Source organism: Gymnoscopelus braueri (genome assembly GCF_963280865.1).
Source record: "Gymnoscopelus braueri genome assembly, chromosome: 23".
Lineage (NCBI taxonomy): Eukaryota > Metazoa > Chordata > Actinopteri > Myctophiformes > Myctophidae > Gymnoscopelus > Gymnoscopelus braueri.
The window spans coordinates 7635336-7662475 of record NC_137625.1 but is presented as its reverse complement, the minus strand read 5'-3'; the positions used below and the strand labels follow the sequence as shown (position 1 = coordinate 7662475).

General features: G+C 42.5%; 2 protein-coding genes across 3 annotated transcripts; both read right to left on the bottom strand.

Annotated features, from left to right (window-relative positions):
• Positions 1–3217: 3217 nt before the first annotated feature.
• Positions 3218–13205, bottom strand: LOC308079232 (hyaluronidase-1-like; the record flags this gene model as incomplete). The annotated part of the gene is made up of 12 exons (XM_080420608.1): positions 3218–4101; positions 5368–5457; positions 6884–7048; positions 8198–8416; positions 8604–8772; positions 9701–9867; positions 10334–10487; positions 10696–10772; positions 10947–11328; positions 12175–12279; positions 12457–12508; positions 13178–13205. 12 exons carry the CDS (start codon positions 13203–13205, stop codon positions 3661–3663), a joined length of 2049 nt encoding a protein of 682 aa, XP_080276734.1. The 3' UTR covers positions 3218–3660.
• Positions 13206–18534: 5329 nt separating this feature from the next.
• Positions 18535–25905, bottom strand: LOC308079674 (uncharacterized protein). Of its 2 annotated transcripts, XM_080421226.1 has the most exons (8): positions 25769–25905; positions 24365–24536; positions 23644–23775; positions 22922–23020; positions 22181–22354; positions 21263–21550; positions 20893–20982; positions 18535–20073 (listed from the first exon to the last, which is right to left on the bottom strand). In XM_080421226.1, exons 4-8 carry the CDS (start codon positions 22998–23000, stop codon positions 19373–19375), a joined length of 1332 nt encoding a protein of 443 aa, XP_080277352.1. In that variant the 5' UTR covers positions 23001–23020; positions 23644–23775; positions 24365–24536; positions 25769–25905; the 3' UTR covers positions 18535–19372. The 2 variants fall into 2 exon arrangements, with proteins under 2 accessions (XP_080277352.1, XP_080277351.1); XM_080421225.1 differs by lacking the exon at positions 24365–24536 and having other exon boundaries at positions 25769–25902.
• Positions 25906–27140: the final 1235 nt, after the last annotated feature.

Here is a 27140-nt window from a genome sequence, read left to right as displayed (position 1 = left end):
TCAGTTAATCATTACATTCTCAAATGCATGTTGGATGCTAGCATGGCACATGAGTCAGGAGTACAAACCATGGCTCAAATGATAAATCAGGGGTTCATAATCTGAATATTCTGGGTTCAAAACTCCCGAAGAACATTTTTCACTTTCCATCTAAATTGTGAAAAGTGAGTTAATTATTACATTCCCATTCGCATCTCCTCTGTCAGTGTGGCTCAATAGATGAATGAGGGGTTTATAATCCAAAGGTTCTGGGTTCAAAGCTTACAAAGAACATTTTTCACTTTCCATCTAAATTGTGAACGGTGTGTTAAGTATTACATTCCCGATTGCTTTTTCCATGATAGCATGGCTCAAGTGATAACACAGGGGTTTCAAATCCGAGGGTTCTGGGTACAAAGCTCCCAAAGAGCATTTTTCACTTTCCATCTAAATTGTGAAAGGTGAGTTAACTAGTACATTCCCGATTACATATCCTATGCCAGCGTGGCTCAATAGAAGAATCAGGGGTATATAATCCAAAGGTTCTGGGTTCAAAACTCCCAAAGAGCATTTTTCACTTTCCATCTAAATTGTAAAAGGTGAGTTAAGTATTACATTCCCAATTGCATCTTCTATGCCAGCGTGGCTCAATAGATGAATCAGTGGTTTATAAACCAAAGGTTCAGGGTTCAAAGCTCAATTAATACAAAAGACCACTCCAATAACTAATACAAAATATCTCAAACAACTAAAACAACAATCAATACAAAACTTCAAAGTACCTCAATAAAAAAACATAAAGCAGTGGTCAAAAAAATAACAAATAAGTCAACTATAACACTAATAATGTCAATGACATACAACACAAATTCCTTTGCTTAGTATGTAAATTTATTAAGCTCCTCCCACTGGAGGTGGGCTTTACCCATGCTCCTCCCCTCCTACCGGAGCTAAAAGAGGGCGTGAGGAGGGAGGTGGGCTGATTCCACGCTCCTCGCCTTAAAAAGAGCAAAGATAGAGATTTACCAGGACCAAGATTCAAACCCCCAACCTTCCACCTGCGAGGCCTCTGCTTTTCTCTTGCGCCACCAGGCTTTTCACACTAATTAGAAACTCGAGGTAATATTTGAAGTTTAAGGGAAAGCTGGCAGGTCAAAAGTTGAAAGTCTACAGCAAACACCTCTCCCCCTGACAGAATGACTGAATCTACTAGATTCACTGATGATCAGGATTCATTATGACACAACTCTTTTGAGTTTTAGGTTATTGTTAAAAACCATCTGTTGAAAAAAAAACATGCAACAGATGGTTGGAGAGCAAACAGAGGGATGTTTAATGTTATCAAAACACATATTTGTTATTGTCATATCTTAAAGTCATTTATCAATTTCAGAAGACCTTTTTTTTCGTTTTAATCAAGAGTGTGAACCTGGCTCAGAGTTCAAACTAAATAAGAGCAATACACTTAAACACAGAATTGATTATGAATATAAAGACAAAGGCTAATTAACTAATTGTTTATGAGTGAGTTAGTCTGCAGAATCTGTAGTGGATGTGTGTAAAGCAGTGGTTTTCAAAGTGGGGTCCAGGGGACCCTCATGGTTTCTTGAGGGGGTTCTGAATGTCCCCTTACATTTCTGTAACCCCCGAGTGTACAAAATGGAACCAAATGGTCCATTTGTACACTCTCAGAGATATGGGGGTCATTGAAATTAAAATGTCTTAGAAGTAAGGAGTTGGATGATGGATGCAAACCAAAAGACAAACAAGCCAAAATGTGAGAGGGGAGAATGAGAGACTCCAAAAGTAATGAAGACTGCTGTCACTATGCGAGTCAGGAGGGAGTGCAGGACAGAAAGACCAAGGCAGACTAGTTCAGATACAAGGAGTTTTCTTGTTTTTATTATGACAAAAAACAGGGAACACAAGGAGCACGAGAAGGACTGTAGGAGGGCACTTGCAAGTTTCACTTGTAAAAGCACAAGAAGAAAGCCTACATACACCGAAACAAGGAGACTAGATCAAACACTAAGATACTCACAGACAACATACAACAAACAGACTGGCAGTGAAGGGCAAACAAAAACACATTGGAGAGGAGACACAGGTGCTTATCTATGGACAATCAACACACGATTGGCTAGGGCTAAACAAGACACAGGTGAACAACATTTGCAAATGACATGGTGAGACAAGACAGGTAGCAGCAAACAGGAAACACTCAGACATCACTACAAAACAAAAGGTACACAAGTGTAAATTAAAACTAGAACTAAGAAGATATATTTCTAAAATATGTAAAGAAACACAACTGTATTGTAAAACACCAAGTATAACTAAGAAACAAGGAACACAACAAGAAAACACAACAGTTATTGTTAAAAAACACATCTGTTGGAACATTTTTCTCTGCACCCAGATTTACTCTTTCATTGAGAGCAAACAGAGGGATGTTTAATGTCATCAAAATACAAATCCGTTATTGTCATATCTTATAGTCATTAAATAGAGTTGCATCTTCCATATCAGTGTGGCTCAGGAGATATACCAGGGATTTATAAGCTGAAGGTTTTTAATTTTAGTAATTATTACATTCTCAATTCCATCTTCCATGCTAGCATGGCATGTGAGTCAGGAGTACAAACCATGGCTCAAATGATGAATCAAGGGTTTATAAACAGAAAGTTTAAGGACCAAAACTCCAGAAGGAAAAAAAATCACTCTGTCTAAATTCTCAAAGATGGGTGAATCATTACATTCTCAATTGCATGTTGCATGCTAGCATGGCACATGAGTCAGAAGTACAAACCATGGCTCAAATGATAAATCAGGGGTTCATAATCTGAATATTCGGGGTTCCAAACTCCCGAAGAACATTTTTCACTTTCCATCTAAATTGTGAAAAGTGAGTTAACTATTACATTCCCGTTCGCATCTCCTACAGTACATATTCAGTCAAATGGCATACAAATACCCTGCTGGTAGCCTCGCTTAGCCACGTGATCACAGATCTCCACCTACCTTTGAGGCAGACTGACATGCGTTTGAGGTGTCTCAAGGCTCAGGAAGAGCTTCTATCCGACAGCTGGCCATAAACAAGGACAACAATACAAATCAGACTGACTGATCAGCTGACTGATGTGCTTTCACTACTTTATTATTTTTATATGAAAATACTGTATAATACTTTATTATTACTTTATTATTTTTATATATAAAAATGATGAAGTGTTGAAAGCAGAAGCATAAACCATCCATCACACAGTCCCAGCTCTGTGGAACATCATCCAGGATCCAATAGGAAGAAAACCCGCCATCTCCACTGGACAAGCTGAGGAATTCATGTATTTTTACATGGAAATACCAACGTTCCCGGTTCAATCCCCGGCTCCCTCTGGGCTAGTGTCATGATACAGAAGCATGTTTGTGACCAGCTCTACTGTGAGAATCCTCACATGGGTTTGGAAAAAGCCTCCAGCAGAAATGGTCAACGTTCTCATCTCCCACTACTGCAGTGCCTTTGAGCAAGTCACATAAAACTTCTATTTGCTCTAGTAGAGCCGCTCTGTCGCCAACAGTAGGACGTCGTGTCTCGAGCAGCCCTGTTATAGTATTTTGTTCTAAAGGAGCATTCACACTCACGGTGAGGTTTTACATTAACACAACCGCTCCCAAACCAGACTACACTTTGAAGGTCCTTTTAACGTTCTCTTTAGCAAAACTGGACTGCTCCATTATGGCGTTCAGAGAGGCTTTGTTCAGAGTCTGGGCCTTGCTGTACAGGCCCTGTTTCACACGGAACGCCAGAGCTTTGACCAACTCTCTGTACCTCCTGGGAGCACAGGCGAGGCCCTCGTAGCACTGGCAGGTGAACCGCCGCGTGAACAGCTTCAGGTCGGCCGGGCCGGGCCTGCCCAGCACCAGGAAGCGGCCCCCGACGCGCGCGATCCGGAAGCGTCCGGGGCTCAGATGGAGGTGGTGGTCCGAGTTGTAGTTCTTGCGGACGCAGCGGCCGTTCCCCTGGCACAGGAGGTCGGAGCAGAGCTGGGCGGCCGCCGTCACGTTGACCACGTACGGGTTGAGGGTGGAGGAGAGGTAGGAGGAGAGAGCCTCGCACGAGGTCTGCAGGGAGGGAGAGATGAGGAAAATTACATTTCGTCGCTGTCGGGCAGAAACCTTGTATCTCCATATTTCAATGTGTCATTACGATGTGCCACGATGTGATCTTGTAGATGTGCTACTTTTTTATACTATTTATCATACCAAGAAGTATTGTTGTCGGGCAGAAATCTCCAATCTCCAGGTTTCAACTTGTCATGTTTTTGCATAAATGAAAGACCTACTTCATCATACAAAAGTGTCGCACAAAAGTAGTGAAAAAAGCCAAACTACAAGCTCACAACACCTCGCATTGAGAGCTTGTAGATCGGCTATTTTCACAATTGTAATTTTTTTAATTTAATAATCATGATAATAAAAAAGAAACAGTTTGGACATACAAGGTTTCCACCCGACAGTGACACAAACGGAACCTTGCCTGTAGCAAGCACTAGCATCCATCAACATCCACAGCCACTAAGCTGTTGTCTGTCAGTCAGAGAGTATCTGTCTCTCCACCTGAGTCTTTGTTTAGCGCCCCCTGGTGCTGAGTGACGACACAATGACCTGATCAAATCTTTTTTTGTACGTGTCCCCTGCTAGTAGCCAGTATTACTGTACTGTACATGCTGAATGATCTGTCTGTCATGGAGGGCAGAGCATGGTTTCCTTCCAAACAAACGCTGCACCAGATTCATACAAGACAGCATGACGTCACCTAGTTTGCTCCAAATCCACCAGACTCGTTAAATAAAATCATACCAGGGAAAGAGGAAGCACAACCTTACGGCTTTCGTTCAGGGCGCCATATATTTGTCACTCAAAGCGGTTAACTGAGGCTCTGCGCACTTGTCAGAAAGTTGAGCAAGGAAAGTTGAGTGCAGCACTGTGAGTGAGTGAGGCGTGACTGCTACGGTACATGTGGGCAACAGAGTGTGTGTGTGTGTGTGTGTGTGTGTGTGTGTGTGTGTGTGTGTGTGTGTGTGTGTGTGTGTGTGTGTGTGTGTGTGTGTTTGTGTGTGTGTGTGTGTGTGTGTGTGTTGCTGAAGAGCGAGAAAAATGCAGGTTGACTTTTCCACAAGGCATAGATGAGAAGAGTCAAAGGTGAGCGGGTTTCCGAGGCTACGTTATGGTTTATTTACCATTGACAGTTATTTTGTTAGGCTTAAGCCCGGAAAAAAAAAAAATGAAGAATGAGAAAAAATGAGATCTATAATAATAGACCTGCTATTTTGGGTCCCTGACGCTCTCATATGATGAAGCCTAAGGATGGTCAGTGTGTGGAGCTACCTTGTCGTTATAGTCGGCACTGGCCCCCCACAGCACAGCCCCCGAGGCCCCTACTGCTGCACTCTCCCCTATGGTCCTGACCAGATCCCCCTGGGCAAACACACACACACACACACACAGAGGAGGTAAAAGTGAATAAAGGATAAAGGTTTCTTTCTACGGTGAAGGTTACATCACAGAATCCACAGTGAAACCAAACAAGAAGGAGACACAAAATATCCCTGATTCTCAAGGCTGGGTCCGGGGACCACCAAGGGTCCAAAATGTGGTCCACATGTTGTCCAAAACTCTGTACACATGTGTATACCACATTTGTACACTCTCAGAATCGATACAAGATCGCAACATTTTCGGTTATAATAACACGTGCAAAAATATGGACGCCACTTTCAAAGTGGCGTATTTCACTAGCTAGAAGTTACCCTAATCAGAGAAGAATGTAAAATGATGACAGTTCAGATCATACTGCAGGTTTCTCTCTCCCCAGTCCCCACCAACACTATAGACAATTGTATAATTCTGTACGAAATCTAACAGCAAATATCTTCTCTTATGGGGGGTCCCTGGCACAAACATTTTTCAAATGGGGGTCCGTGGTCTAATACACATCAATTTGTTGGTCCTTGACATGAAAATGTTTGAGAAGCACCATATAGACAATGTTCAGCCACTAGATGGTGCACTAGTACAATCCACATGTCAACACCTCTTGCTGATATGGTCCTTATTTCCCCGAGTTATTATGTCTATTATGTCTATAAGGCAGCACTCATGCAGTTTGAACCATTGTAAAGTGGTGATTGCCTCTAAGCTTCTCTTTAGGGAGAAAGTATTCCGCAATCTCCAAATGCTATAGAGTCTGGAACTACACATCCCGAAAGCCGAGAAAGGAAGCCGTCATCTGATCGGCATTTCCGTTCACGAAAATATATTTTAAAATATCTTAACATTTTATTTCTTAATTTCCATTTTGGATAAGCAGCAAGCTATACATAAAAACAGGAAGCAACATGGATAATGGCAGCCGTTAGCCTCATAGCATAATTGCCTAACTCATATTTGTAAGGTTTTCAGGAGACAAAACAAAAAATAATCACTTTTTGCCTAAGTCACCTAGATGACTACTCTCCTGACACTGCTGATTTATCCTGCCTTATTGCCAATGTTCTGGGCCTATCAGAATGCTTGTAACAAAAAAAAAAAACTTTCTGCCTAAGTCAACAAGTTTTGGTATGTAACTAGCATTCTGATTGGCTTAGGACATAGGCAATAAGGCACAATGATGCAGCAATGTTAAGAGAGTAGAGCTAGGCAATGTCAATTTCAATAAAAAGTGAGTTAAACAATTATGCTATGAGGCTAACGAAATGTAACTCAGACAATAATTGTAGACCTTTCAAAGTACAGATGTAACTCAAGTCCAGTTCAGACTACAGCGGTTTAAGTGGTTTAAGTAACAAAACACTGTTCTAGGTTGCCTAGATCCACCACACACATTCTGCCCTGGTATATCCACCTGGCTGAGGAAGCGTCGGTTCTGGTCGATGAAGACCGGCCGCGCGTAGACGAACACCGGGGCGGCGGCCGTACCGTTGCGCCTGGGCAGAGACGACACCCTCAGAGCCTCCTTGACCCGGTTCCGCACCATCAGCGCCGCCTTGTGGCTGTTTCTCAACGAGGCCTGAAACAACAATATTTAGAAACTTAAAGTTTCTTAATTTAAATTTTTATTGTTTTTACCAATGTTGGCGTTTGTATCTTTATCTTTATCTTTATCTTTATCTGATTCCCATTAGTTCTTTGTTTTTATCATTGAGAATGAGGGTCCACTCCTCAATGTATTTGTGAAAAAAAACTAAAGGTTGAATCAATATTTTGTTGTATGACAGCAAAAGTAGCAGAAAATAGCTGATCTACAAGTTCACAACACGCCGCGATGCGATGCATTATGATCTTGTACTCTGCTATAGACCAAATCATCATGAACAGAAATGTATTTAAGGGTTTACTTGTGTTGGAGCAGCATTATACCTTATTTATTGTGATTGAGAATTGACAAAATTAGACACACTAATGTTAATGCTAATGTTCTGGACACTTTATTTTATGTTGTGTAAATATCCATAGACACTCTACCCGGGAATAACGCCTACACATTTGTTTTACAAAACATTCTGATCTGGCCTTTGTTGGGTATCAGACTAATATCACTCATTATTTATTTTTTAGCTCTGGCAGATTCGTCTGGTTTCCTGGCTAAATAATAGCTATATTGGTCCCAAAAGTTACTTAAAACTAACGGTTTTGGACATACAAGGTTTCCACCCGACAGCAACACTATAAAAATTGCGTGTTGTTGCTGAATGCTATGGGGCCATAAACAGTCTGGTGTGTGAGTGTGTGTGTGTGTGTGTGTGTGTGTGTGTGTGTGTGTGTGTGTGTGTGTGTGTGTGTGTGTGTGTGTGTTGAGGTGAGGTGTAGATCATTGGTTCTCAAAGTGGGGTCCTTGGCGGGATACCAGGGGGTCCCCAGCCAAATTAGTTACTAAAGCATCACAATTGTTTTAACCACTTTATCCATATTTTATACTTTGGCTATTCAAAAATAGCAGATGTCAAGCGGCACCGAGTGCCGCGCTATGAGCTTGTAGATCTGCTATTTCTTTTTAAATCTCGAAAATCTTTTTTTTAAAAGGCGAACATTTTTTACTCAAATCTTTGCTTCTGGGGGTCCCTGGCACAACATATTTTCAGGTGGGGGCCCGCGGCACAAAAAGGTTTGAGAACCACTGGTGTAGACAGTGTATTCTTGAGCACACGGCAGGACGTACCTGCAGGTATATGGAAGGGAAGAGGGCTGTACTGGTCTCCCACAGCCACAGGAGCTTGTCGTTCTGCAGCCGGACCTCCCGGGAACAGCGGCCGTTATAGCCAGGCTCTAGCCAGCCGTAGTTGTAGCAGTTGGGGAACAGGTAGAACCCCCACAGGTAGTTGGGTCTCATGGCTCTGCCCAGAGACAAGGTGGCCGACATGAAACTCCTGGACGCTTTCTGGAAGGAAGGGACGGACAGAGGGACGGGAAGGGACTAAATAATAACTGACGTGAATCCATCGGAACACATGTTTTTTTCTTTCTCAATTTCAAGAAAGGAAGGTTTCCAAACCCGACAGCAACAAATGGTTAAAGCTGTTAACCATTTAACAGCTTTAGCATAAAGGGGATCTGAATGAACAGACCTGGAAGTGGTGTTTAGCCAGCGCCGCGGCCTGCCGGGCAGACAGGAAGGGGTACCTCTGCAGCACCAGGCCTATAGACAGGCTCTGGTAGATCCTCTTAGAACCCCAGTTCCTGTCCCACAGCGGGCGCCATTCCTCCCAGTCCACGACAGCCAGACCTCGACTGGTCCTGGAGGGACGGAGGGAGGGAGGGAGAGGTAGGAGAGATTAGTACTGTCATGATCATGACATTTTACTTGATGATTCATAGTTCATAGTATAATTGCATACTATTATAATTGCAATTAACAATGTAGTTCTGTTTTTGGCATTGAACATTGGAACATATAAATATAAATTTGTAAACAAAAACTGCCCCGGGCAGATAGGACAGATAAGTTGTGTACAAAGAAATGACTGACTATGACCAACAGAGGGAACCCGTCTTGAGAGATTAGACGATGGCCGATACCAATAATCAAAATAAATAATGTACGTAAGTAAGCAGCATTTCATTGTACGGTAAAAGGAGGAAAAAAATAATAGAACGTCCCAATAAGACCGGGAACACATCTGTGTCATTTTTTGATTTCTTTGGCTATTCAAAAAATAGCAGATCTACAAGCTCATAGCGCGGCACCGAGTGCCACACTATGAGCTTGTAGATCTGCTATTTTTTGAAAAATCTTGAACATTTGTGCAAATCTTTGAATATGTATATTTATATAAATCTTTGCTTCTGGGGATTCTACAAATGTCTTCTAAATCTCTAACAGTTTAAAAAAAAAAAGTGCTATAATATCGGGGTTCCCAAATTGTTTCATGTCAAGGATCACCCAAAATGATTGTATTTAATGTGATTGTATGATAAATGTATTTGGCCGTGGACCCCCCCATCTCAAAATATTTAGTTCCAGGGACCCCCAGAAGTTGTAACAGATAAAAAATGTTTAAAAAAAACATATTCAAAGATTGGCACAAATGTTCACGATAGGCACCGAGTGCCGCGCTATGAGCTTGTAGATCTGCTATTTTTTGAATAGCGCAAAGAAATCTTAAAATGACACGTTCCCGGTCTTAAAGGGTTAATCTATGCCCTGAGCTCCTGACTGTCTGACCTGGAGGTGATGTAGTATGTGATGTCTGCTCTGGCCTTGGACATGCTGGCCCTCAGGTTGCCTTGCTGAGGTATTCCACCATTCAGACGTTTCCTGCCGGTGCGATCCACATGGGGGTACAGACCCAGTCTGTCTGTGTAGAACAGAGACAGGAACTGACCGGGAACCTGCGGGGAGATGAGGCTCGTTCAATACATTGTTTGATTGATCATTCAGTCAGGTGAATGGCTGCGTTGCCACAGACCGACGACGAGGCACAGAGAGAGAATCGTGCTTCTGTGCAATGACGATTAAGATGCAGAAATCACGGTTTCCAAGTTATAAGAACCATCTGGGTTTGTATGACTAATAGCGATAATAGCCGATCGACAAGCTCACAACGGTTCATGTTTCGGTGCGTGAGCTTATAGACTGGCAATTCTCACTGTTTAAAAAAAAAAAAGACACATTTTGACAAATTTAGAAAATGTGCCCAAAATAGAGATACCAGGGTTATATGTTATTCTTTTTTTTATTATTCTTACATTGTGATGTTATTTTCCCCCATCCCCAAAGCCAATCAATCAATCAATCAATCAATAAATCAATAAATCAATCAATCAATCAATCAATCAATCAATCAATCCCTCCTACCTTAGCAGGTGTGGCCACTCCTCTGAAGGTGGAGGTGTCCAGGGAGATGTTGTACCTGTTGCACACCAGGTCAGGGATGTTCCACGTGACGATGAATGGCTGACGGTCAAACAACGGACGAGTGGCGGGAGGGAGGCGAGGGGGAGGGGGTGGTCTGGCATGGCGGCGGGGGGGAAGCCTTTTAGAGAGAGGAGATGCGACGGCTCGAGGGCGAGGAGAAGAGGAGGTTTGTGTGGGAAGGGAGGGAGAGGAAATGGGAGAAAAAGGAGTCGAGGTAGTGGAAATGGAAGTGGGGAGATTGCAGGGAGTCTGCGTGGGTCTCGAGGAATGAGGGAGAGCAGTTTCAGACGGAGGTGGAGAACTTGTGGAGAAAGGAAGTATGGAGGTCGTGAGGGAAGGAGGAGGGTTCGAGGGCGGAGATGGCGATGTCAATGATTCGCTGTCAAGTTTAGTGTGAGGAGACTGTGAGCTTTTGGGAAGCGGGGACCTTGAAGGAGGAAGAGAGGGTAAATCTGAACGGGAAGTTGAGGGTAACATGTTGAAAAACTCTCCAAGACGTTTAGCCGGTTTGCCAGTTTTGGGGAACAACAAAAGTAACGTTTTGGAGGTTGACCGTGAAGTTGGGGTTAGGTATGGAGCTGTGACGGAGGTTTCTGGTGAAGAAGTCGGGGACATTGTTGCAACAGAGGTAACCGGGGCATAGGTAGAGCTCTGAGGAGACAAAGAGGTTTCTAACACTGTAGGACTGTAGGTAAGTGTGACAGGGGGAATCGTTGTGTGGGGTATTGACTGTGTGGTTGTGAGGGTGGAAATGGTGGTGGTGGTGGTAGAGACAGCAGGAGTAGACCAGAGAGAGGATGTGAGTGTTGGGAGGACAGAGAATATGAGCGTAGAGAAGAAAGACAGCGTCAGAGACGGGAGGAGACGTCGCCTGAACGACAGAAGTAGCAGTGAACAGCCTCCGCTCTTGTGAGTGATGCAAACCATCCTTACCCCTGAAAGAGAGGAAAAGGAAATACAGTCAAACCTGAATGAGAAGTTAATTATACTAGCTATTTTCCTTTCCGTTGAGGAAGACAAATATTTACTTGGTTGGTACGAGCATTATTTTACACATTAAATAAAGGCTTCACAGTCATGCATTAAAGGAAAGATGATTGGCAACTTTAATGTACTGACTATACACTACTATGTAGTATAGCACCTTATAGAGCACAAAATGTAAGACACATTCAGTACAGCCACAAAGATTGATATTGTACAAAACCTTGATATGAATCCACACATCATGCCAATAAACTCCATACTACCAGCTATACACCCAGGTGTCATTTCTTTCATTTAAACACATGAACCCTAGCGTCAATATTCTGGGCATGTCATAATAAGCGAACATTCAGCAAAACTACAAGCTCACAACACGTCACAACGCAATGCGTTGAGAGCCTGTAGACCAGCTATTTTCAGTGAAGAGATTTGGTGTAGAGGGAAAAGGGAGAGAACCAATATAGACCCCCGGGGAACCCTGTCAACAAAGTATATCGGGTTTAAGTGGTTAATGCTGAGTGAAGACAGGTATTACCATGAATGGCAAACGCTACTAAAGAAAATCTACTCCAACCTCGTCAGGCCTAAAACAGACATCAATCCAACCTGCCAACACCAAAGAGATTCTCCACAGCCAACTCAAACTCACAGTTTCAACCTACTGTCAAGGTCATGGCCAACTCGATCCCACAGGCACACTCCGTCAAGCACTTGGTGACAAGGTAAAGAGCTGCATATTACCTGGACATCCCTTCTAGTGCCACCGCCTCGCCTCCTGATCCCGTTGATGCTACGAGTCTACGACGATGTGTTGTTGGATTAGGAGCAAACTCACAACCTCAGGCAAGGAAAACTGCTCCTCAGAGTGGAGAGGGGCAAGAAAGCAGCCTTCGTCTGTACTGAGGAGGATGAGAGGGAAGACTGAGAGATAGAAAGAGAGCGAGAGAGAGAAAGAGAGAGAGAGAGAGAGAGACTGCATGCAGGGATACATTCTGCTGTCCGAACACATCTAAGAGCGTCTTGTTATGATCGCTTCTGGTGCCAAGTTTGTCTTGGAACGTAGGAGGAAGCCTCACCTGGGTGTGAGGTTAGGGAACGTGCACGTGGAACAGCAGAATGCCTTGGACACTGACGCGGGAACGAGGATCAGACTGTTATTGCAGCACTTGGCGCGCCGTGACCTCCCAGTGTGCCTATGTGGACTGGGATGACGTTTTGACTAGGGGTGCAATCGTTTTTTTTTTTTTTACCATAATTTGTCCCACGGAGGAAATTCAGTTTCAACTTCATGGCTGCTCAGATGGTCACGATGAGTGCTCGGGGAGTCGTGAAGGAGCTGTGGGTTAAGTGTCTTGCTAAGGGGCACTTGTGTGGGCCAGGAGGCGAACCGGCGACCACTGTATTACTCTAATTGGAAGGACATCAAATTTTAGGACAGCAACCTACCTTTGTTTTCCATTTGATATTTTCTGTGGCGTATATGGCTACAAACCGAACCCCCTTACCTGACCACTAAATCCCTAATCCTAACCTGAAATATTTCCTAATTGTATTCTAAAACTCTTAACCATAAAACAACCATTTCACCAGGAAAACTGCCCTCAAATGTCTATTTCTCACATTCTACTATACTTGTAGGGACATTTGGATTTTAGTAATAGAAGTACACACACACACACACACACACACACACACACACACACACACACACACACACACACACACACACACACACACACACACACACACACACACACACACACACACACACACACACACACACACACACACACACACCTGAGAACATCTTGTGCAGCAGTGTCATGATGAATTTCTGAATGCGTTTGCTGTTAATAATTTTGGTGCGATATGCTCATCATAAATGACTCAAAGCCTCTGTAATGCTGAATTTATGCTCTGTTGTACAACAGTGTCACATCAAAAATATTGACCTAACACTGAAGTGCAACAGTCCTGCAAGTAGCCAGGTAAACATTTTTAGGATGTGGTGATGGGGACAGAAATACAAGCAAGAATATGCCTACAATCCCAACAGATTAATGTTGACAGGGTTAGAGTTTTACCACTTTAACACTATTTTATACTTCGGCTTTTTGAAAATGGCCGATCTACAAGCTCACAACGAAGAACGTTTTTAAAATGGGGGGGGGTCCCTGGCGCCCAAATCTTTTCAAATGGGGGTCTGCGGCCAAATGCATATCAATTCGGTTGCATCTCGCATTGAAACGTCTAAATATAGCAGATAACCGTCATGGCTGGTGATGAAGTCCTTAAGCCCCGCCCACATGTTCACAGACTAAAGTTAGGACAGAATGGTTTCACACCCAAGTGACACGAGAGAGGAGCTGCATAATAAGAGTTAGAACTCAAATTCCCCGGTGGGAGTGCATTTATTACATAATGGTTTTAGGCATTTAGCATCCAGCGTAACAGTCGGAGAAGGCAGTGGTTCTCAAACATTTTCGTATCAAGGACCGCCAAATTTGAAAATATTTGGTGCCAGGTTGGACCCCCATAAGAGAAGATGTCTGTTTTTAGATGAATATTAGTACTGCAGTCTATTCTGCAGGTGGGGAGAGTCAAACCTATGATCTGAACAGTCATTCTAATACAGTAAATTAGATTACCTTCTAGCTGGTTATATTATAGTGAAATTAACAACTTTCAACCTGCCGTCCCTATTTTCTGCACAACATAGGCAAAAATGTACCAAAATAGAAAAAAATTGCCTAAACAAATGACGTTGTGAGCTTGTAGATGGGCTATTTTCACTATTTTTGAAATAGTGCTCAAATGGTTAAACCGTACCTCATTTTGCTGGGGAGCCCATGGAACCCCCTCTAGGACAACTGGGGATTCCCGGACCCCCACTTTCAGGAGCACAGGGGACGAGGTTCAGTCCGTTATCCCTGGCGTTCGTTCCTAGAAGTGATACAAGGTCACTGGCTGCCTGCTGCAGCCCCATGTTTTCACTCTGCATTCTCACCAGTCTGTGAACAGTCTGCAATACCACCAAATGGGACAGACGTTTGTCTTTCCATACATACTGTACACTATATACTGTACACACATTCAACATGAACACTGCTACAATGTACACATTCTTAACCACTTGAACCTCAGCAGCCATATTCTGGGGGGAACGTTGGCCAAAAATGGCCGATCTACAAGCTCACAACGTGTCATGTTGTGAACTTGTAGATCGGCTGTTTTTGGCAACTCGGGTCCTGTTTAATAAGTGCCAGGAAACCCGTGCTGCCGGCCATAGCCATGAGACCATGCTGATTATCAATGCTGCCTTTGGCATCGACATGCAAGCCAACAGCCAAGTAGTTATGCTAGGCTCATACCATATGGCCGCACTGACCACAGAGTCCCCGGTTCGATTCCCGGCCCGGCCCGACCATTTACAGCATCTGTCTCCCTGTCTGTACTATCACTGACGAAATAAAGGCTTACGTAAAATAACTAAAATACTTAAAAATAATTAAATACCGCGTTTGAAAAGCAAGAATGACACCTCTCAGCTCTCCTGTTACATGTGCTGTTAGTCACGCTTACAGTGGAAACCAGAATGTCGTGCCTGTGTTTATCCCGTACTTGTGTTTATGTACGTGGTCGGACAAACACGCTGCGCACCATTTGGTGATGACTAGTTCACGGGCTGGCGAGAGCTGTGTGAAGACTGGGATTGTAACCTTTGACCCCAGTGTTTTTGGGTCAAGATGGGATTAGAGTTGCTTGCGAGGCCAAGCTGGGGGGGTTGGAGTATGAGTGTGTGTGTGTGTGTGTGTGTGTTGGGGGGTACAGGTGACCCAGACATGGCCCCATTGCATGCCAATACCTGTGGGAGATGTCACCTCAAACCACAGACATGACACTGCAACCAGCAGGTCAACTTGCTAGTGCAATTGCTGCCGGGTGAAACCCTCGTCCAAAACCGTTCCTTTTCTATCATTATTTTAAATAAGTGAAAATAGCCAACAACGCGTCACAATGCAACACATTGTGAGCTTGTAGATCTGCTATTTTTTCAATTATTTAAGACCAATTACTTTGGTTTTAATTTGGTCAATTTTACAATTGACTGCCAGAGTTTTTTCAGAACAGTCTGTAGCCTCTGCCAGGGTTTTGAACAACCTTTTCGCATAGCCACAGAATATTTTTCTCCAGTATGATTGATCCCCAGATGGTTTCTAATCACAGATAAGATTCAGGTGTGATTTTACAAATGTCAACGAGGTCATTATGGCCTTGTTGTCATGTGTTGTTTGATGTTTGAAAATAGCTCAAAACCAGTGGTTTCAAACCAAAAAACAATGTGAATTGTTTGTCCGTTTGAATTTTAACATTAAAGTGGATGGAGCAGCAAATCTTTGGAAATTGTTATCTCCTTATTCGTTTGGAATATCGAAAAAGTGTCAATACTAAATAATTAGTTTTGCTTTTTATAATAAATCGGTAAAATCAGGCAAAAATAAGAATTAAATAACATAACTATAACCTAACCCTAATCCTAACCCTAAAACCGAAATAAAGAAACCAAAAACTGGGAAAAAAACGAACCGAATCCGCCCAGAACCCCGTGCGCGCGCGGGGTCCTCATGCATGAGGTGCGCATACCGCACCCCTAACCTAAAAGGTCTTCCCGCGGCTATGCGCGGACCACCATCTGAAAATGTTTTGTGCCAGCGACGATGACAAGATTTGTGTTAAAAAAATAAATAATAATAATTCAAATGTCAACAAACTTTCAAGACTCTTTTAAAAATGCTCAAAAATAGCAGATGTACATGCTCGCGCTGCAAGCTTGTATATCTGCTATTTTTGAGAACCACTGTTCTAAACCACAGTTTTCTAAAACACTGATGTTTGCTATATATATATATATATATATATATATATATATATATATATATATATATATATATATACACATAAGAAATTACATCAAAAATTACACCGATGCGTTCCCAGTTTTAATGGGTAAAAAAACATTCAGTTTAAAGGTTTAATGACATTCACTTTTACACCACATTCAAAGTCTTTGTCCTGGTCCTTCAAAAGTGTACAAAAAGTTTTAAGTGAAAATTCCATTCCAGTGATCAATGGCAGGTGTTTTTCTCTCACATTTCTAAAGCCTTTTCAACTGCAATGAAAAAAGAAATCTTTGCCTGCGGGTGTCGCTGGTGAGGGATTTTGCCTGTCAATCATCGCCTCTGCTCCGCCCCCCCCAAAGGAAAGGATAGGGGAGGGGAGGGGCGAGGAGGAGAGTGGGCGGGATTAATCGACAGTGACCTCACTGTCGAAGGGCCAAGCTCAGATTACTTTTCAGCCTAATTATTCAGAAAACCCCAGACCACAGAAAATCCACTGAATGTTCTAAGTTCAGGTTTTTTGGGTGTAATTGAGGTCATAAAACCCCAAATAAAACATTGAAAATAAAAAAAGTGAAAATGAATGTCATGATACCTTTAAGTGGTTAAGTGTGTGTGTGAGTTTCATAAATACTGAACCAATGAAAACTATTAACAAGAGCTTGTGACTAAATGATCCATGATGGGACACGGGTTCTTTTTTTCCACTTCCTTATTTTGATCAACGTTTGCCTGTTATTCTCTCCTAAAAATCGTATCCAACGATAACAAAGCCTTGCAACTGCCATTGGGGATAATGGTTGCAAGAAGTTGCAAGTAGTTGCATGTTGCAATGAGTTGCATTGGTGTGGACTGGCCTTAAATCTCATCAAACTGTGGTCCGTGGCTCAAATGCCCAATAAATAATGGACCTTGATATGAAAAGGGTTGAAAACCACTGCTCTGCATCAAATATCTTGCCCAAAATTACACAGGATTACAGCACAGATGCATGAAGGGAGGCTCCAGGTGTGTGTTGCGTACTCACTACTCACCCAATAATTAACTGCTGTGAGTTGGGGTCAGCTCTCGTCCAATCTGGGAACCCAAATCCAACTGAAAATGAAAAACAGCGACCTCTGCTGTTTGTTCTATGTCTGTTGGCTCTGGGCGGAAGAAAACGTGACACCAGAGCGCAAGGAAACCGGGGTTTAGAGGTCTGCCTTCAGCTTTCACTTCCGGTGGGTGCCACTATGTTTTCATTCCCACTAACAATATTTCTACACGGAACACTAACACCACTTCTCCCAGAGAACATGGATCGTTTTGGTTATAAGCCCACTTGTTTCTATGATGAAAGAGTAAGTTAAAATGTGAATATCTTTCCGTGGTTTTGTCTGCTCCGCGGACGCTATTGTTAAATTAGTTTGGGTTTGTTTCGAGGGAGAAAGATCGACGGACATGTGAATCCCGCCCACAACATTTGATTGGGTAAAGCGCGGCCTGCTTCCTGATCTGAATGCGCACACGTTATGACGAACCTCCCTGACAGATTCCAACGCAGTGCAGAATCTGTTCTTGAGAGATTAGCTCTCGTCATATACAGTGGATCAGGAGGTAGAGCGGTCGTTTCAGAATCCGAGGGTTCCCCGCTCGACACCCGGCTCCCCCTGAGTTTGTCGACCTCAGTGTCCTTGAGCAAGACAGTGAACCCCTAACTGTTCCTGATGAGCAGGCTGGTGCCTTGCATGGTTTCCTCTGCTGTCGGTGTGTGAATGTGTGTGTGAATGGGTGAACGCTATGCACATTGTAATGCACTTTGTATAAAAGGGTGCTACATGTACATAAATGCAGCATTTACCATTTATTTACCATTTGTCATGTCATATGAAATCTATTTGAAAGTTTTGGCAGAAAACATGTATTTAGTCAAATATCTCCACTTTCCTACGAGATTCATACAGAACCACGGTCTGTGTATGTGACGGGTGGCATTCACAGCAGCACTAAACACATGAAAACTTCCTTTAAACCATAGTGACGGCACAGCGGCTGCTGTGTGTCCAATGTGCACAAAAGTGCCGATCATCGATGCATTGTTACTTTATTTGATTCAAATCAATTAGTTTTCATAATTGATTAGTTAGATCACCTGTTGCACCCTAAACACATGAAAACATCCATATCGTCACCTTCTTAAAATAATGGCCTGTGTCCTTTACAGAAAAAACTGAACCAAATACAGAATATATGATATTTCTTAATCATTTATTGACATACAAATAACATTGTCTGTCAATTATGTAACATAAGAGGATTAAATGACTTAGGCCAATTTATGTTTGGCAATTGTAAACCTGACTTGAAATGTTTTGCCTAAGTCACTTTGTCTTTGGCCTACAGGTCACACTCTTGATAGGCCATTATACTGCTGCGGTGGGAACAACATGATCTTTTCAATAAGGCGAGAGAGAGATACAAGCAAATACAAGTAGTAGCAATAATAATAATAAATATAGTGTAAGATAGTATAATATAATGCAGTATAACAATAATGTTAGAGAGAATGGTATAATATGAGAAAATGAAGGTGCAAGGTTCCGATCATTAGGGCTGCAAGCAACTATCGATTTTTTTTAGCTATTATCTGATTAATTGAATAGTCTTATAGCATGTTTTTCTGACATGTTATTTAGTATATATCTAAGAATCAATGAGAACGAAATGTAATAGATTTTTTAAATAATAAATTAAATCGATCAGTTCAATTAACTGTTGCAGCCCTACTGATTATGGCTACAAAATAATAATAATTAATATTATTAGTAGTAGTAGTCTCGCACAGCCCGACTTTCAGAGATTGCTATCTACTGAGAAGTATGGTGCAGTTTTAATTCTGTGGGTCAGAGGTGACAATTCAGATAATAACTCTTTTTAAAAAGGACCAATACGAGGGACGGAGGGCGGTCCTTTGGAATCTGGGCAGAGGCACAACGTTGTTGTGGTAAAGGATCGTATTTGGAATGGAATTAAATGTATCCACACGATTGGTAGGCGGAGAAATGTAGAGATATACGATCGTCTGGCTGTGCAAGACTATAGTAGTATTATAGTGCTAATAGTTTATACATTTACTCGCTAGCATGTGTTTTTTCCAATAGTACGATTCCACAAAACCCTTGTTGCATTTGAAACACTCAAAAGGTTTTTTGTCGTTGTGGGTGAACATGTGTCTTTTGAGGTATTTTCTTGCGGTGAAGGCTTTGGGGCACCGAGTGCAAACGTAAGGTTTTTCCCCTGTGTGAGTCCTCATGTGAACCCTAAGGTCGCAAGTGACAATGAACCCCTTCCCACACAGCTTGCATGTGAACGGCCTTTCACCAGTGTGGGTTCTCGTGTGCAGCGTCAGCTCTCCAGATGCTAAAAATGCCTTCCCGCACTCTGTGCACAAGTAGTTCTTTTCCCCCTTGTGCATGAGCATGTGCCTCTTATGAGAAGACTGATGGATAAACGTCCTCACACAGATGTGGCACGTGTAACACTTTTTGTTCTTGTGCCAGCGCTCATGAGTCTGCAGCGTGTTGTAGAGGCGGAAACCACGGCCACAGTGCGTACAAATGAAGGGATGCTCACCCGTGACATGGGTATGAAGGAGATCGTCCTGTTTGTGTGCCGAGTCGGCTGCAGTGCTTGGCTCTCCGGCGATGTGCTCCTGTCTGATGTGTTGCAGAAGACCGTCTTCTTGACTGTGAGTGAACGAACACAGAGAGCATGTGTGTAGCTCCGGTGGTGTGAGGTGACCAATACCCGAAACACCTGAATACATGACATGAAAAAAATAAGATAAAAGGACGCTGATTATGTGCTGCTGCAGGAATCAAGACCTCTGTGTTAGACCTCTTAGCCTTTAGTCTTAATGGTACCAGAAGTGACAAAGATTACATTAACTATGATGGATGCCTCACTAGTTAAATATCTCCAGTTTTCCACAAGATTCACAGACCACATTCTCTGTATGTGACGGAATGGCATTCACAGCAGCACTAAACACATCAAAACTTCCTTTAATCAATGAACACGTCATAATATGTTATCACAAATGTGATGTGCCAGACCTGATTACAATTACCTTCACCAACATGTCAGGAACATGATTTTGCATGATGTTATTTATTTGCATCATTGTAATATTGAAATAATTAAAAAGCTAAACTGTCCCTATTAAGTAACTTGACATCCTTAATCTCAAACTTTAATGTACTAGTTAGTACAGTAGGTGTACACCAGGTAGCAGCAGAGAAACTATTGGCAAATGTTGTTACTCATTTAACTTAGTTTCATTCCAACCTTGCTCCCCTGTTAACCACTTTCAACCTAGCATCACTATTTGGGGAATTATAGGAGAAAAAGCTCAAAACTATCTATTTCCTTTTTTTTGTCAAAAAGGACAAAAATAGACAATCTGCAAGGTCATAGCGCGTAACATGGCGATGCATTGTATGCCATATGAAAGTGGCTAACTGAGGATAACTAGATAATTTCATGGAGCAATGATTAAACAGTATGCACAAATGTTGGAATGTTCAGCAAAGTGGTATTGTTGAATGGAGAACAAAAAGGGCTGTACGTTATTACCTGATTTGTCAAACTGTAGACAGGAAGGGCTGGCAGGCTGGGATGATTCCACAGGCTTGAACTCTGCATCTGTCTCCACAGAAACATCACCTACAGAAGACCATGTGCTATAAATCCTTTATGTAGACAAACCTGTACATGAGATGTCAAGTATAAAATGTTATTTTAAGAAATAATAAATTCCTTTTTTTAGCAACTTCGTCCAGTGTTACTGTATGCTTTGTAAAATGTATACCTAGTTTTGACAGATATTATTAAGATTTGCATGTTAGATCACACTTTATACACACTTTGATCTATTTATTATGTTTGCATCAAAGCAGTGCAGTTAAATAACATGTAGCCTAGTTTACATTCCAACCTTGCTTACCTGTTGACTGATTTTTAAGCACACTGTCCATGATAACAAAACGATTTTTGTCTCGAGGCTTGGGCCCCCCTTGACTTTTTATTCTTTTATAATCTTCTTTCAGCTTTTTTATTTTCCGCCTGCATTGTTCCGGCGGTTTATCAAAACCCAGGTTAGTGAGCTCAGAGCTTAGCTGGATAAAGATGTGATGATTTCTCGTTGATTTCTGTAATTGCTTCTGAATGTTCTGGCTGGCCCAAAGTTTTAGAAAGGCTTCAACCTCGTCTGGTGACCAGACCCACTGTCTACCTGTGGGCACATGAAATCAGGTTCTGCAGTGAAACGCTTGAAAAGAATCCACACTACCAAATGGGTGCAAATTATTTGATTTCCATTGTTATCTATTTAGCTGACACTGTTATTCCATAGTCACATACTGTATTTACACGGGTGCAGTTTTGTAGAAAATACTTCAATTATCATTATGACAATGGTAGAGATTGGTGAAATATACGCAAACCTACTCTCTCCATTACAATTTTCAGTTCATATATAGATGTTTTCGCTTAAAAAAAAAAAGAGTACTGTACATTTATTTTCCTCAACTAATGACAAAGTAGTATACTAATAACATAATTGAACTAGAAACAACATTTCTAAGACTTTTTAAGTGTGCCTGCCGCTCGTTAAGTGTTTTAACTCCCTTTGATTACTTGCTTACTTGCAGAGAAGTACTTTTACTCAAATACAGTACAGTAATAGTACAACACTGCATCTGGAGCAGCAACAGAATAAATAATAAATACTCAATGTATTTACAGTTAAGTATTTTTGCCGATTATAACAACTTTTAAGTATTTTTTACTCATTTTATAAAATCTGCAGTGTGTAGAGGCGGAACCCACAGCCACAGTGCGTGCAAAATGACAGGCTGCTCACCCGTGACGTGGGTATGAAGGAGATCGTCGTGTTTGTGTGTTGAGTTGGCTGCAGTGCTTGGCTCTCCGGCGATGTGCTCCTGTCTGATGTGTTGCAGAAGACCATCTTCTTGGCTGTGAGTGAACGAACACAGAGAGCATGTGTGCAGCTCCGGTGGTGTGAGGTGACCAATACCTGAAAGACATTACATGAGAAAATAAGATAAAAGGACGCTGATTATGATGTGCTGCAGGAATCAAGTGTTAAGACCTCTTGGCCTTGAGTGGAGGGTTGTGGTTTGAGGTAGGGCAGAGCATTGCTTTGGATGCACTGGAGATCTTGTATTCAGTCCTGAAGGTGATGGGGAGCCAGTGAAGTGAACAGAGGATGGGTGTGATGTGGTCAAAGTTCCGCACACTCATCAGGATCCTAGCAGCGCTGTTTTGAATGTATTGAGCCTCTGCAGTCTCTTGCTAGGGTCCACCCACCCTCTAGGCAATGTTAATATAAGATTACACCAACACAAAACACAAAAATACATAAATGTGCTTGTGATATTGGCACAAGGATACAAAAAGAAAAGCAAAAGACCGTTTAAGATTAATTTTGTGTGATATTTGTTTTGTAATGATGACTCTACAGTAAATATAATATTATCATGCTATTTTTTGCAAGAATAATTGTATTCTCAATTGTTGATAAGATGGCAGCCTTTCAAGAGAACTTATGTAAAGAAGAAGAGAGAAAGAGCATGGAACTTACCGTGGTCCAGGTGGTCTTCAAGTTCAAGTTCAACTTTAGCCTCAGACTCCTGTTTGCTGTCTGGTGCTGGAGAACTCATCTTCACCTGCAGACTGGACTCTGGAATGAAGGAACAAAACTTTAATTTATTATTATTTTTCTTTAAATTTTATTTATATGGTTGTAGATGAAGGCTAAATGTAAAACAGAGGTGTTTATCAAAGACAAATCTGGGAACACATGTGGTTTTTGCCTCTACTCTGGGGGCAAAAACCAAATGTGTGTCTTGTGTATAAACAGAAACTCGGTATGTCTGTCAGCAGTGATGCTGACAGATTCATCTGTCTTGAGAAATTAATCAAAGACAGGGCAGTGATCCCAAGTTTCAAGACATGTTGAACTCTGGTAGAACCTTGGGTTGTATTCAATGCAGGGATTCACATACTTTGTTTGTGACATGCTCATACATATAATGTCAGTGTTATGTTAAGAGTGGCAGAGACTACGCCAGACCGCGGCAACTATGTCAATCCTATATGATGCCATGTAAATACAAGTATAGCATTCTTTTCCTTTTCTTTGAAAAGAGTATCGAAGCCAAGAGATGACATTCTGGTGCTTTGACCAAATTAAATGTAGCGAGCACATGTGACATATTTAAAAATGTCCTTGTTTTAACGGTGAAGCGAACACGAGCACAAGTCTCTCATGAGGGGATCCACTGTCCCCAGTAACCCACTCACCAAACTCAAAGTCCTGGAAATGCTGGGGTAATCGTCTTTGTCTCTTCCCCCGTCCTGGGCACTCTGGACAAACGCTCCTGGCTGGTGCTGGAGAACTTATCTTCACCTGGAGGCTGGACTCCACAGACTGGTCTGGAACGAAGGAATAGAATAAGGACTTTGATTTGACATGGGTTTTGAATGAAGGTTGAATGTAAAACAGAGGGAACAGAGGTTGTAAAGAACTGATTTTCAAAGACTGAGCTGTGACCCAAAATACCGTACATGCCCATGCAAGCTTCAAGCAATCTGCGTGACGCGTGTTAAGGTCTCAGGCTAGGGCCTAAATTCTAGGCCAGTGCAGACTTATAATTGGGTGTAGTTTCCCTTTAAACTGCTTTAACTTCTCTTGCTGTGAGTCTCACATGATTTCACTAAAAATATTGACCATGCTGTTAAGTCAAGTTATAAAGAGAAGTTCACCACACCAGAATAATTATGACTTCTTAAACAAAATGTATGGTATTGACAAAAACAAAGCTAATGAAAGGAGTCACTGAAAGCATATAATATTTGGTAATTCCAATTTGATCAGTACATGTGTACTATCCCAGATGTACTTTAGTAACTATAATCTGGTGTGATGCTAAAGCCTGGACATTCTTCTTGGTGTTCACGTGCCTGTGCCTTATCCTGAAATGGTACCAGGGCTGACACCAAATAATACTGCCACTTTGCCTACCGGAACACCAGCTTCCAGTTGCCCTAATGCACAGGCCTTATCCTGAAGGGGCAAACGTGGCATATTTCCATGGGGGCAGTGTTGATGCTTGGTGCATCATCATCCGTTTTTATGTCTGGAGACTCCTGTTTGGAGGCTTCAGACGCGCCTTCTCAGGACACGTGGCTCAGATCTGAACCCATTTGATTTGGGGGAGCATAAATTCAACAAAGTTGAAGAGAGAGGGAGAGAGGGAGAGAGGGAGGGAGGGAGGGAGGGAGGGGGGGGGGGGCACAACCCACATGGTTAGATGTGTTGCTCATTCCACAAATGCATGATCCTTACAAGTTGTACCAGAATATAAAATACAATTGGTATTATTGAAGGTCAGAAATAATCGACCGAAGAAGTTTCCAAACTTTTGAGGAGTTTGTCCATTAATTGGCATGCAGTCGCCCATAGATCCACCATGCACAACAAACCACTATAGGGACTTTGTAAATATCCATAATCAAACCATTATTGAATTTGAATGTGTATTTTACACGCTAATTTTTTTTTAATAATAAGGTTGCAATTTGCAAACAAAAGAAAAGGAAATGGAGTCTTTTTCGTGCAGGTCTTGCAGTGCTATCACACACACACACACACACGCGCGCACACACACACACACTGGAAACAAGCCCTCAGAGCTTTTTGTGTTATCCCTACAACTGTACAGGACTCCCTCTTTCCTTGGTGTTTCGCCTTGATTGCGCTTAAACCCTAACATTTAACATCACTAAAACTATGCCCCTAACCTAACTTCACAAACACTATGCCTAATCCTAACCTCACAGAAATAATACCTACACCTAACCTTAACCCTAACCTCACAGAAATTATGCCTAAACCTAACATTAACCCTAACCTCACAAACACTATGCCTAATCCTAACCTCACAGAAATAATCCCTAAACCTAACATTAACCCTAACCTCACAAACACTATGACTAACCCTAACCTCACAGAAATAATCCCTAAACCTAACATTAACCCTAACCTCACAAACAATATGACTAACCCTAACCTCACAGAAATAATACCTAAATCTCAAAACCCTGTCCACCTGGGCGAAACACCTGGGAAAGGTAACACATAACGGTGCCTCTGTTAATAAAGTATTCTCACACACTCTCTCTCACACACACACACACACACACACACACACACACACACGCACACACACAGCAATAAGAAGAAGCAACGGCACGAAAACAAACACTAACGTTCATTCAGTCTTAAAGAACATTGTACAATAGATGTAACATCAGCCGTTTGATGTTCATCCCGAACCAAGAAGCCAGGCTAGTCAAGGTTTAGCCGTCGTTAGAATTAGCTTAGCAGACACACACAATGTAGTTGAACAATAGTGTTTATTCATACGCTTGTCCACTTGGCTTCCAGTGACTTCAATGCATTCCATCAAACCACCAAGGCTAGGGCTGTAATAACAAGTATTATTGTCAATAATACTACAGAAGGACTCGAGTCGAGACTTTGGATGTATGTTTGCTTGTGTATCCTACTCTGATCTGTGTTCCGTGAGCAGAAATAACGGAGCAGAAATAAGACTTCCGGTTGACGATCTCTTCAGAATAAGAGTACCCTCTAGAGTAAAAAGAAACCATTGAAAACCATTGAAAAACGGTTCATTTGCACATTAAAACTATAAATTAAGCATTTAAACGAAGCTATATAACACATATTATGTTACTGTGTAACAAAAACGGATTTAAAACATTAATAATTTATCTAAATGGATAAATGCTGTTCAAAGGAGTGCATAGCCTATACAAATTGGACACTGGACAGGAGACGGAGCTTAGTGCCGGAACTTCTGAGGTACGCACGCGTTCGGGGAGACCCCCTCTACACCGCCACACTCTCCGCTAAGCGGCACAGGTGTATTTTGAAAAGTGGCGGGCCGTCCAGTGAGGTCAAGGGTCAGAAAAGGGCCTTTTTCAGTGCATAGCCTATACAAATTGGACACTGGACAGGAGACGGAGCTTAGTGCCGGAACTTGCAAGGTACGCACGCGTTCGGGGAGACCCCCTCTACACCGCCACACTCTCCGCTAAGCGGCACAGGTGTATTTTGAAAAGTGGCGGGCCGTCCAGTGAGGTCAGGGGTCAGAAAAGGGCCTTTTTCAGTGCATAGCCTATACAAATTGGACACTGGACAGGAGACGGAGCTTAGTGCCGGAACTTGCAAGGTACGCACGCGTTCGGGGAGACCCCCTCTACACCGCCACACTCTCCGCTAAGCGGCACAGGTGTATTTTGAAAAGTGGCGGGCCGTCCAGTGAGGTCAAGGGTCAGAAAAGGGCCTTTTTCAGTGCATAGCCTATACAAATTGGACACTGGACAGGAGACGGAGCTTAGTGCCGGAACTTGCAAGGTACGCACGCGTTCGGGGAGACCCCCTCTACACCGCCACACTCTCCACTAAGCGGCACAGGTGTATTTTGAAAAGTGGCGGGCCGTCCAGTGAGGTCAAGGGTCAGAAAAGGGCCTTTTTCAGTGCATAGCCTATACAAATTGGACACTGGACAGGAGACGGAGCTTAGTGCCGGAACTTGCAAGGTACGCACGCGTTCGGGGAGACCCCCTCTACACCGCCACACTCTCCACTAAGCGGCACAGGTGTATTTTGAAAAGTGGCGGGCCGTCCAGTGAGGTCAGGGGTCAGAAAAGGGCCTTTTTCAGTGCATAGCCTATACAAATTGGACACTGGACAGGAGACGGAGCTTAGTGCC

Bases quoted from the DNA above. Each gene is read 5' to 3' on its own strand.
- LOC308079674 (XM_080421225.1), bottom strand. From the start codon at position 25,808: ATGGAATGCATTGAAGTCACTGGAAGCCAAGTGGACAAGC. The intron at 23,021-23,643 runs GTGAGTGGGTTA...CCTTCATTCCAG, and splicing joins TTTCCAGGACTTTGAGTTTG to AGTCCAGTCTGCAGGTGAAG. The intron at 21,551-22,180 runs GTGAGCAGCCTG...ATGTGCCCACAG, and splicing joins CCTTCATACCCACGTCACGG to GTAGACAGTGGGTCTGGTCA.